Here is a 12,982-nt window from a genome sequence, read left to right as displayed (position 1 = left end):
CCTCAACTAGTTGAACGTTCCCTCCACACCTCACACACGGTGATCAATTTCCATTTTCACTATTGAGTCTACTTCTGGTGCAAATAACATTGTAAGTTAAATGCAATAAATGCCCTATTCTTGTAGTTCATCCTTTTATTGCAATTTTTTCTGCCATAATTGAATGGTACCAGAAGGTTTCCATAGTCCTATGTGTGTCCTTTCACATGGCTGCTGTAGCTGTCAGGTAAATCAGGGTACTGGCACAGGTTTGGATTACATCTACTATTAGTCCATGGAGGCAATATCTGCCTTGTCAAGAACTGATCACTTTCCTTCCTTCCTTAAAGTCAGGGTGGTGCCATAACTGAAATTTTAAATATGGACTAAAGGGAATCAAAAAGGAAAATATCCTGTATTTGTCAAGCCTATTCATTCTTATGCATAATGAGACTAATTCATAAAAAATACCAAATTTTACTCAGAAGTACTGCAACATTTTCTTCCCATTCATTTCTGCCTTCTATTTTCTGAAGAGCTCTGTATGATGACTTTAATGTAATGGCTTTTAGCTTCCATTGGAAATCTGAGACTGCTCTTCTACAGGGCTTTGGCTCCAATCTCAGATTTACTGAGATGTCACCAGGAGTTCTTCTCTTGACTTCACTGAGAACAAAGTGGAATCCCCCATCTTGGCTCCTTATTCCCACAGAAACACTTCCAAGGGTGTGTTCCACAGCCCCAGCCTGACTGTGTTTTGTTGTTCCAGGACTTCTTGATGGAAACATTCATCATGTTCAAAGATCTCATTGGGAAGAATGTGTACCCCTCAGACTGGATGGCGATGAGCATGGTGCAGAACAGGTAAGGAGGGGAGGAGCACAGAGCTCCTGCTCTCTGTGCTGCTGGACTGTGACTCCTTTCATACCCTACAAAACATTTTTCAGGATAACTTTATCATTCCAGCCTGGGGAATGCCAAGAAGGTTATCTGAAACAATCCATTAAATAGCTTCTTGCCTGTGCTTTAAGTCCACTTAAAATGGAAAGGGAAATTATTTACTTTTTTATCTATTTGGATGTTACCTTTACTGCTGAACTTATTCTGGCTTCTTGTTTTCAAAGAAACACTTTGACTTTAGATGCTGGACTGTGTTATGAAGTGAATACATTTTTTAAGCAAGATTTCTGTTGGCAGTCACCTGTATTGTCTTTATTTTGGTTTTGTCGAGATGTTAGTAACGCTGAGTTTTCTAGAAGTTGCAGAGGGACAGGTCTAAGAGTTGAGTGTCAAAATTGCAAAGGTTTGAATGAACTTAGTCCACAGATGCTGTTTATTTGAAATGTCACAGTTACACAATTCTTCCACTTTTATAATATATAAAAAGAGAGGAGTGAGGATACTCAATAAAGTTGATCATCTCCTGAGAGTGCTCAGTCTTAAGGGAAAGATTTGTCAATAAAATTTACAGGTTTTTTATATTGGATGCATTTTAATCTAGGATTTGAATGGATGAAAAGGTTGGTTGGGTTGTTTTTGGTTTGGTTTTTTTTGCATTCCATGATTCAAAAGTGAAGATTATGTTCCAGATGGTTCTAGTCAGGTGTCCAAACCTCACATTGTCATTCATGGGCATTAATGACCATGCAGAGGGATCCCTGGCCCCTCCTCTGAGGTGGGCAGGTACAGATGTGCTGGTGGATGTGTAAATTCAGGTAATATTTTGTACATTGCAGGAGTTTCATCCCTCTTGGGTTTTTTGTCTGAGCCAGTCTTTGGCCTCTCAGATAAACTCTAACTCCTTGCACTTTCTTATGTTGCTGCTGCTGTGATTGCAATTAGTTTTGATGTAGCAAGGGTTACTCTAAAAAATAACAGTTTAGTACCAAACTACCTACAATCACCTGGCAATGTCAGCCCATCAAACATTTCACATGTAAAACTGGTTCTCTTATCTAGAAAATGCTGTTGACACCTGCATTATCCACAAGAATAGGATTGTTTTATTCTGTGAGGGTGGGAAGTGTCTGTCCCTGGCCAAAGAATGTCTTTGGGGCTCGGGGTTTCACCTGATGGTGTCTGTATTGTGTCAGGTCCTGACAGCAAAAATTGCTTTGGGGGACAGTGTTTGTGCTCATGTGCCTCCTAATGGCACTGAACTCTGGGGACAAGTTGTTCCAGCAGGTTTTGTTGCTCTAAGATTTTGCCTGTGTAAAGAAATAAGTCAGCATTAAAAAAATATTGTTTAGAAGCTATTAAATAGTTATCCTGTAAACACATTGCTTCCCTAAAATGACTTGGCACTGTTTATACTCCTTGATTATGTTGCTGTTCTCTGGAATGCATAAGGAAATGAGTTATTGATCTTACTTTATGTCTTAATTTTATGTTATATCAACAACTTGGAGGGAGGATTTTTATCAGTCTTTATAGAAATTTGGGGTTGGTTTTTTCTTTGTTTGGGTTTTGGGGTGGATTTTTTTTTTTTTTTTTTTTTTTTTTTTTTTTTTTTTTTTTTGTGAGGGAATGGATGTTCTACAAAATAAATTGAAGACTAATTTAGTTTTCTAGATTTGTCTTGTTAACATTGTTTACCACAAACCAGAGGAGTAGCTGAGAAAAAGTCACTGGGGATCAGGCTCAGGTCTCTTGTAATAACACTGAGAGAAGAAAAGACAATTAAAACCCCAAGAAACCAAACACAAAAAATACCAGCACAGTGCAAGCTTTGCATTCTCTGTTGCCCTGTTAAGAACAGGAGGCTCCATGCAGGCTTTTTACTCCCTGGAGGAGGCATTTTAGCCTCGAGTCTCCCCTTTCTGCATTTGCAAAGATCTTGGTGAGGGCTGAGGGGCACATCTGTGGTGTCACCTGGGCAGTGGCAGGGTGCAGCTGGTGGCACTTGTCCCCTCAGGGAGTGCAGCACAGCCTGGCCGCTCCCCTGCATGATCCTGTGTGTTTATGGCTTGCAAGGAAAGTGGGAATTGGAGGAGTTTTGCTGTAGGAGGGACTGCAGCACAGAGATGTGACATCTGTACATTTACAGAGAGCAGAGGAAAAGCATCACCAGCACCGCAGGTCTGGTCCTGTCTGCTGAGCAGGACAATTCCTGATATCTGGAAGTAAAACCAGGCAGCACCTGAATAATATCAGGGAGATTTCAGCTAAAAGTTTGGTGTCTGGCATAGATGGGGGCACACAATGAGAGAATGACTTCTTACAGGGTCCATTCTTGTCCAGGAAAAATTCTGGTGGGGGAGTTGAAAGAATTGGAGTAGAAGCTTAACTGACTCAACTTACTGATAGAGCTTTGTCTGTGTCAGGATGGAAATATTGAAATAAAATTACTTTAAATCACTATGATAAACAAAGTGCTCTTTGCTTCCCAAGCATGCTCAGCCCAAAGCACTTCTGAGGGAGGCAGAGGCTTGTGTGTGACAGGCAGTATTCAATGAGCAACAGGGAAAGAAATAATGAAATCATTAAATACTTTTTATTTTTCCTGTTTTCTCCCCCTTCCACTAACAGCAAGATGGAAAGAACACTTTTTTATGGCGTGCTAGGTAGGGCAGAACACTTTGGGAAACAGTAACATCATCATTGAGGTCATGAGGATATAATATCTGAGTTGGTTTTGTGATCCTCCATGGTGGATTTAATTAACTTTTGTTCTAATTAAAGTTGCTTACTGTGTTCTTCTTATTAGTTACTGTTGCTTGTATGTGCACTTTATTCCACTCATGACACTTAGATATTGGCTATTAACTTATTAAAAGCACTAATTCCCAAGTACATGGCATTTGTGGGGAAATGCTTGGCTGGTTTAGGCAATACCATATAGTCTGTTTATCTTCCAGCTGTTATAATTTTAATTTAGAGAGATATAATTTCTCCCAGGAAATTCAGGTACTTTATTGTCAACATGAAGTGCATGGGGAGTGAGATGTGCTGAGTACAAGGAACAGTGAGCAGGGTTAGCAACTGCAGGGAAAGTGGTCACATCCCTCCCCTGTCCTCTGGGTTTTGAAATGGTAATTTCTCACCGGGAGTCTGAAAGAATTTGATCTTATCATAATCAGTGCCTAGGATCAGTTTGATTGGTGTCCAGTCTGGAGTGGCTTAGTGAGCACTTTGATTGTTTGCATGTCCATTTGGGTTGGCTTTTGAGCCTTGCCCACATTATTTTAAGGTATTTAAAAATAAATGGAAACAGGGTTTCACCAGCATATTTCAAGGTCAGATCCTCCTCTCTGAAAAAAGTCCTGCAAGATAACACTGAAGAGTATTTTCTAACACCAGTAGTTTGGCTTTTTCTAAAATACAATTTCATTACCTGCGTATCTGAGTGTTTTCAGACATCTGTCAGAGTCAAGTCTTCCCCAGTGCTTTTTAAGTCTAACTTGAAAGGTTTAGCACTGCAGGTATTTGGCAAAAGAGCTGGAATTGTTGTCAATTTTCTTTCATTATACATACTAAAAATAGCTGCTTGCTTGCTGATGAACTGCTTTGGAACAGCCTCCAGATGTGGCTCTCATGGAGCTCACCCTTGGAGCACTGATATTAATTCAGGCAAAGCTCCCTGTGCCTCCCCATCAGTGTCACCTGCAGCCCCAGGCACTCAGCATCCCCAGCCTGCCAGGGCTGGGCTCTCTCAGTGACCTGCTCCTGGCCAGGCAGCAAAGGGGGGCAGAAAAAATTCCTCCTTTTTGTCCAGAGAGGGCCTGCTGGGACTTCTGCTCAGGAGAGGACACCAGGGATTCCAGGCCTGGGATTTGTTGGGGGTTTTTTGTGTTTTTCTTTTCACAGATGACCAGAGAATGGCTCTGTGGCTCCTGAAAAACTTCTTTTCCACTTATGTATGCAACCTTGGAATAAGTGTTAAAGGCTTGGAGCAACCTGCCCCAAGGGAAGGTGTTCCTGCCATGGCAGGGGTGGAATGAAATGAGCTTTAAGGCCCCTCCAACCCAAACCAATCTGGGATTCAATGAACTCAAGCTGAGAGGGAGAAAAAAACTCAGATTAATTAAAATATTTGAGCTGCTTCTCAGCCTTCCATTTATCCTGGTGGTGGGAATAAAACATATATTTTAAAAACAAACAAACAACAACCCAAATGAATAGTTTAGGTTAGTTTTACCCTGGAAGCTGATTCATTTATGTAACTAAGGTTAGATGACAGTGTTATGATTTATTTTGTGCAAATAAGGCAGAATTTAGAAGGCTGATCTGCTGCATACAAGTACCTCTTTTCTTTGATCTTGTTTTCCTCTGCAACTTTTGACTGATTTAAACATTTTCTTATAGAAATCTGTTGTTTTTGTAAGGGCTAGAATTTTCCGAGGAGCAGAATACATTTATACACAGGTTTATGGCATATTGCAGAACTTTGTAATTTTAATGTATGAAAAAATATTTTAAGCAACAAGTATAAGTGTCTAACAAAAATATTCTTTTATGCACAGTTGCAGAAAAGGGTAAACAGCATGTGCAAAGGGTATAATAACATGTGCAAATAAATGTTACTGTTTAGTCATTGATTTAATTGTGTACAGTGACAGGATGTGTCCTTGGACAGTTTGGCTTTGTTATGAGACTAAAAATGTCCTTGTTGAAATGCAGTTTCCCTGTTAATATAAAGTTCCTTTCAGAGGGAAATTTATTTCTTTGTTGTTTCCCATGCTGGGGTATTTGGTTCATAATGCCTCAGTATTTTCTATCTCCTGTCCTTTAAATCCAGCTTCTTCTGTTTCCTCATTGTCTTTCTCAGTCTCTACAAAAGTCAGTGTTTGTGAGCAGGGAAATGACATTACACAGTCCTGGGGCAGGGGTGAGGCAGGTGAGAGCAGAGGCAGCAGTTTTGCTTTCCCTGTGCTTTGCTCCCATGGAGAATTTCACTGCTCTGCTGGCTGGCACAGAGTCACTTCCACCTGCCTGTGCCAATGTCACCCTGCCTTGCCATCACCTGCATGCTCCTAGCACAAAGATGCTTTTTCTGCACCAGCTCTGTGTGTTGCTGCTTGTTCTCTGAGTCCTGGAATTATCTGCTTACCAGGAATTAAACACTTCATTACGTGCTGGCTGCAGCAGCTGCCCATGGTGGTCATGGAACAGGGTGGGTGCCTGGTGGGTTCAACTGCAGTCATTTATTTCATCTTTTATCTAAATGCAGAGAGAAAACATGCAGGGAGATGTCCCGTTCCCACTCCCACTGCAGAGTGCCTCATCTTTCCTGAGATCAGCTTCTGGGATGCTCACACTCCCAGACTAAGGGCTCTCTGAAGTAAAAGAAAAGTCCTCAGTGGAGAGAGCAACTCAACACACACACAAAAAAAAAAAGAAAACAACAAAAAAACCCCACTAAAAACAAATAAACAAATAAACAACAAACAACAAACAAAAAAAACAAAAACACAAACAAAAAAAAATCAAACAACAAAAAAACCACAGAAAACCCCTATCTATATTATATAATAATATGTAATCATTATATATTATATAATAATATATATTAATGATAATATATATAACACGCACACACACACACACACATATATATATATATATATATATATATATATAATCTTGGTAATTTGATGTTCTCAGGAAGTCAGTGAGATAAACTGGTACTTTCCTGGATACAGCTTGGACTTGCAGATAGAAACCCCTAAGGTTCTTTGCTATGTGGCCTGCTATAAAATGCTTTCAAGTATTTTAATTTTAACAAAACATCTGGGGATTAAGACAACGAGGAGTATTTTGCCCTCTGTAGAATATGTGTGCAAATGAGTAAAAGACACTGAAGAGATTACCCACACAAACTGTTCTTTGTCACTACAGAAAAGACTGAAAATTCAATATTCATCATTTTCATTAGTTGTAAGTGCAATTGAGCAATCCTTCTGAGCTCCCTGTTCTGAGTAACTTTGACCAGAATTCATCTAATTAGAGATTTTCAGGGAATAAAATATGTACAGTATCCTTGTATTTAACATTATTTTGAAGAGTTAATTTTCATATTTTTTCACCAGAAGCATCACAAAATAACCCTGCTGGTGTATTATGTATTTGCTGCATAATCATCTCTTTTAAAATTCACAGTCTGCTGGTTCAATGCAACAAAAATCAGTGGAAGAACTGAGAAGTAATTTTGCAATATCAACTCAAACTTCTTTCAAGAGTGAAGGCTGTGGGAGTTAATTACTGTGTGACATCCTGACACAGCCATGTTAAGACATTGCATTCATCTTTAAGAACAGGGTTTCAGCTTTGTGTCTGATTCCCATTCTTGATTAGCACTAAAGACAGCATGTGACTGTTAATTTTGTCATTAATTCAGAATATTTCTACTATGCAAAAAATTTGTCTGGAATGCACAGAAAAGCAAAGGAGACAGAAGTGAGAAGGAAGTCACAATATAAGCAAGTTCCTCCAATCATTCAAAACATCCCATTTCCAGGAGTTTAGCATAAAATGTGCAGCTAATATTCAGACTTGAAAATGTGTTTTGGCTCCTAAATGAGAGCTACACAGCATTTAAAGCATGTTTTGGGTAGATGCTGAAGGAAAAGCCACACACAAAGAGCCTGTTGAAGGCCCTCACATGGAAACTTGGCTTTTCTGGCACAAAACCACTGCACACTCATGACATCCTCTGGGGGTTCATTGTGCTGCTGTCAGAGTAACTCTGACACATTACAGCATGCAGTACTCTGGATGCTTGGCATAGCTGTTTAATGCACATTTTCAAATAATGCTAATAAGGAAAACCACGATGTAGAATTGAGACAGGAGCAGCTGGGGCACAGCCTTTTTGAAGCAGTTGCTTTCTGACCATGTTGTTTAGTTACACTCTGGCTGTGCATTGGAAAGGAATTTAGGAATATGGCAGTTGCTCTAGCATTAGAATTCAATAGGAATGATTCAAGAAATTATTCTTCAGTCTGTAGCGAAGCTGAGTTGACACAAGGGAGAAATATGATGAAATTATTCTCCTTTCTTTGAGCCACTGGCCATATTTTTCCAGTTACCATGGAAGTGGATTTCTTCCCAAGTGTTGCCATTTTATTGTGCTCTCCATAATTAGGTTTCATGTAGCCACAAGGTTTTTAAATATTCTTTCCATCTTGCATTACCCTTCATTTCTAAATCAATGATTGCCATGGTATTAGGAGATAATTTCTGCTGTTGCTTTGTGGGGGTTTTTGTAATTTCACCTGTAGTACCTGTGTGGTTTAGTCTCTCCTGTCACACTGATTGCTTGTCTGGTCTCTCTTCTGTGTATTTTGTACCTTCATCATCAGTTGACAGTTGCCATTCACTGTTCCAGTCCTCGACAATGACCAGCACTGGGGTTTGGGTCTGACCCAACTTGGAATATTCTCATTCTGTAACATTCCTTCTTCTGCATGCTCTGTACACAGCAAGGAACAGCAAAGGTGACAGAAGCCCACTGAAGAATCATTTGAGTTCAGCTGCTTTTCCCTGGTGTTTCCCTTATGTTACAGTACCCATCAGGTGTCTTCTGCACAACATTTTAGGAGGATGATACTAAGTTGATATAAATTATGGATGAGTATTATTTTGCCTCTGCTATTCCCTGCTCCACATCTCACAGAATTGGCATAATGGCCAAACCTTTTCTATCCAAACTCAGGAAAGATCTTTAAAAATAATAGTCAGTACATCCTCCAGGGTTTGCAAGAACTTCCCTCATATTCCTTGTCTGTTCAAGTAGATGATTCACTGATGAAAATCCTTAGTGATCAGTTTTGGGGATTAAAAAACCACTGAAGTTAGTGTAACTTCTTCTGGCTTGAATCTTGGACCAAACTCTCTGAAGGAAAAGCACTTTGGGTTTGTGGGAAGAAGTTCTGAATTTTAAAAACTATCCATGCCTTCACTGGCTTTCAGATGTGACTTAAAGACCCCATCAGTGCCATCATTTTAATGGTTTCCTTGAATAAGTTTTCACAACACAGGGAATAGGCTCTTTTAAACTTTATTTTGTGTGTCTGATTATCCAGTAGAAGTTTGTGCTTGATTCATTTTTTGCAGCTGTCATTCCATCGGTGCAGTCCCAGCACTGTGAGGAGCCACAGCAGGCAGGAGCTGGAGCTGATGCTCATAAATTCCTCAGTGAATTCATTCAGCCTTCACCTCAGGATCTGGGTTACTCAGCTCAGAGCTGAGCAGTGAACTCCCAGATTTTAGTCATGTGAACCTGAAAAGACATTGAAGAGCTTCTCACTGCTTTAAAAGAATTCACCTGGAGTCTGAGGAAAGGGCTGCTCATTATTTTGGAAATGTTTCTGTGCTGCATCTGATTTATGCACTTTTCCCAAAATGATGTTGTGGACCCAGAAATGTTCTTTCTTTGGAACAAGGTGCAGAAAAAGGCCAGATTTTGCAAAGCCACCTAACAACAGTCAATGTGAATTTAAGGTTTTGTTTCTTTGGGTTTTTGGAGGGTTGGTTTGTTTGGTTTTTTTTCATTTGTTTGTTTTATTAAATCCACTCTGGTTCATGTTGCAAAAAGCTGATGTAACAATTCTAACTAACTTGCTAAAAATAACTTGGAGTTGCAGATCTGAATTTTAGGTTTATTACCTATTTACACTTCAAAAGCAAGGACAACATGCAGACCTATTTTACTGTTAGACAAAATCATCTTCTGAGGGATAGCCTTGAAATCCTATTTTGATTAATTTGTTGTTTATGAATACAGAGTTCTTTCCTTGTTCCATCTCAATCCCTCTGTTTTATTTTGAGGGAGAATCAGCTTAAAATCAAATTTTGATCTTAGGGTGACATGAATTTGCAGGGTTTTTTTGCCCTAAATTATTTCTCTGTGTTACTTAAGGTACTGTTCTCCCCTGTTTGGAACAGACATCTAAGTGTGTAAACCTGAGTACAACTGCACAGGTTTCTATTCTTTGGGCTCTCTTTCCAGCCAAAAGTTTTAACAAATGTCTCTGACAATACAATACAGTAAAGCAGAAGCAGCAGGAAATTCTGAGAGAGAGAGGAAACAGGAGCAGATGAACCATGGCAATTTTGTTGCTGTCCTAAGCCAAAACCCTGCATTTTTATTGACAGATTTAGCCCAGAGACTTTGGACTTAGAAGATCTTCCATAAATCTTCAGGCCCAAGAGTTTTATAGAGCTGTACATTAGAAGCATCAATCCTCATAAACTCAGGAAATATCATTGAAGTTATTGTGGGTAAAGGAATTTCAGCAGTTTCAGATCACAGTTATTTAAACTGATGAGAAATTAATTCTGTTGTGACTGTAGAAAATTTATTGTTTCATTAAAATTAATTGAAAACGTGACAGTTTAATTTGTCTTTAAAAATTAGTGTTTGAAATTATATTTTCTCCTTTTTTCATCAAAATCTCACAGTATTTTACAAGTACCTCTTTGTTTTCATACTTGTGGCTACTTAATTACTGTCCCTTTGTGGTGAAAGTGGAGACTGAGGCAGGACAGTGAAATCATTGAGGCATTGGCAGGAGGCAGGAATAGCATTCAAACCTTCTGCCTAAGTGACTCCCAGTGACAGGAATAGATCCACCCTTTAGGCAAAACACAAATGAATGAAAATATTTGCAACTTGACAGCCTGGAAATATTGCATCCTGCCTGAAAATGTGTCCTTCCAGTCTGTCAGATAAAAATATTTGTGAGAGTGAAAGGGATATTTACAGAAGACAGCTTACATACAATGATATTTTATAGAAACCTGTAAATGTTTTTAATATTTTCTGTGATTTCTACTTGACGTTAAATTTCTTAGGTCAATTAAATACTGGTCAATTACTTGACCAGTATTTCTTAGGTGTCCTTGAGGTTTATCTACATGGCTAAAAGTAAAACTTAATAAAGCTCTTCACAAAAATTTTTATTATACCCAGTAATATGTCCATGCTAGGAAATAGATTTCCATTAATAAAATTCATGTGTGTTTAAGGTATGATTATTTCTACTCTATCTTGCATGGTATTTCTGTTTAAAGAGTAAAGTACTGAAAAATGTGGTGTTTTTTTTTTTTATTGCAAGAGAAGTTATTAGCACCAGATTTTACCAGAGTCTGCCTAAACTGGATATTTAGGTGATGTGGTTTGCCATAGTGTTGGAGCAGTGTGGAAATGCACAGAATTTGGGGATTATAAAAGCCTCAGAAATGGAAGACATCCCCTCCTGCTCCAGCCAAAAACCCTGAGGGAAGGGAAATGCTCTCCCTGAGCAGCTGGAGCTGAAGAACTTGCTTATGTGAGTTGGCAAGAAATAAACTTTGTAAATCCAAGGGTCTAGAGCAATGCAGAGCTACAGAAAACTGAACACTGGCAAGGCCTTGACCTAAAATTCCTGTTCAGAAGAAGAATAATGATGATGATAAACAGAATAACCTGTCTTGATTCTGCCAAGCTGTGTGGGGTTTTGTGCTGCCTAAAATCAATCACTCTTCTAGAATCCCCTTTTTTTGCAGCATCTTAAACTGTTTGTGTCAAGTATCAGGCAGCTTGGAGGAGATAAATGTCCCCATGTGAGTGGAGCTTTAGGGAAGAATGTGTTCATTTGCTTGTGGGCTGTTTGGGACAGTGTGGGATTCACATTTTCTGAAAAATCCCTTTGTCCAGAATTTTTCTCCTGGCAAGATGAGAGGCCTCAGAGAAAAAGGAAAGCAATAATTATGTGACTTGCTTCTCCTGTGTTTTGCTGCTTTGGAATGTGTTTGGAGATTGTTTACAACAGGTGATTGTTCCATTGCATTCTGCTGTGAATTGTTTTGACTCATTGGCAAATCAGGGCCAAGCTGTGTTGGGGCTCTGGAAGGAGTCCCAAGTTTTCATTATTATCTTTTAGCCTTCTGTCTGTATCCTTTCTGTATTCTTTAGCAGAGTTTAGTTTAGTATTCTTTAATATAATATAGTATCATAAAATAATAAATTAGCCTTCTGAGAACATGGAGTCAGATTCATGCCTTCCTCCATCTAGGGGCAACCCAAATCCAACAGGACAGCTCCCAGCAGGAATCCCATTTAGGAGTTGGTCACATAAAGGTGGCAGAGCCTGGGAAGTGGCACTGGGGGCACAGGGCAGCTCTGTGAGTGAGCACAAGGTGTTCAGCAGAGCAGTGACAGCCTGCAAGGGCAGCACTGAGCAAAATCTGGTTTCTGGAACTGGAGATTTGATGCCACTTGGCTTGTCACAAACCAGCCCCTTAATTCAGCTGGCAAAATTAGCTGAGCCAGTCTGGAAGATGGGATCAGAGGATGCCCTGAACCAGGGGGAGGAAGCTCAGCTCAGTGTGTGGGGTGATGTGGCAGTGATACAGCTCCACCAGAAATCTGCTCCCTCCCCCTGCCACAGCTCCTGCAGTCCCTCTGGTCACCTTAACAAAAAGGACCTGGCAGGATGTGACAACATAACTACTGAATTTCCATGATCCCATCAGCAGTACAGGGGAATGTTACACAGATGGACAGAAATTCTTCTGTAGGTTTTCACAAAGAACATTTTCCTCCTGGAGAACCTCACCCCAGCAGAGGATCTCACTCCAGCCAGTCCCTGCTCTAATGAAGCAGGGAGCTCCTGTGGGTGGTTGCTCAGTGGTTACATGGGATTCCATTGTAAACTTGCCAAAAGCTGAACTTTTGCTTTACCTCCCTCATTAAGAAACTGAACTTAGCCCTTCTGATTTGTCTTTTATTTTTGTAATGAGACTAAAACTCCTTTCCTGGCTGTTCTGTTTCTTCAGTGGTTCATAGAGGGGAGCAGTGTAACAGCAGAGCTTGCTTGCTGTGTTCTACCAGCCCCCAATGACCAGTGGCATTTAATGGTGTTCCCTTCAGTTCAGTCTTTGGTGTGTCTGATCACTTCTGAGCCAGTGTAAAATGCAGGCATTTGCAGCACCCTGTACCAAGGAGCTGCAGAGTTAACACAGCCTGGCTTTGCTTGCTTTGGATGCACCCCCTGGTTGTGTTCAGGCCTCTCTGATGCTT

General features: G+C 39.9%; 1 protein-coding gene across 1 annotated transcript in view; it reads left to right on the top strand.

Annotated features, from left to right (window-relative positions):
* Nucleotides 1–12,982, top strand: part of DOCK2 (dedicator of cytokinesis 2) — a 160,046-nt gene that overhangs the window by 100,120 nt on the left and 46,944 nt on the right. Inside the window, exon 29 of the mRNA XM_009091333.4 lies at nt 749–843. Coding sequence (XP_009089581.2) covers nt 749–843 — 95 coding nt within the window. The remainder of the gene's footprint in view (nt 1–748; nt 844–12,982) is intronic.

Source organism: Serinus canaria, chromosome 13 (genome assembly GCF_022539315.1).
Source record: "Serinus canaria isolate serCan28SL12 chromosome 13, serCan2020, whole genome shotgun sequence".
Taxonomy (NCBI): domain Eukaryota; kingdom Metazoa; phylum Chordata; class Aves; order Passeriformes; family Fringillidae; genus Serinus; species Serinus canaria.
Note: the sequence above shows the minus strand (reverse complement) of the source record. Positions and strands in the feature narration are given on the sequence as shown.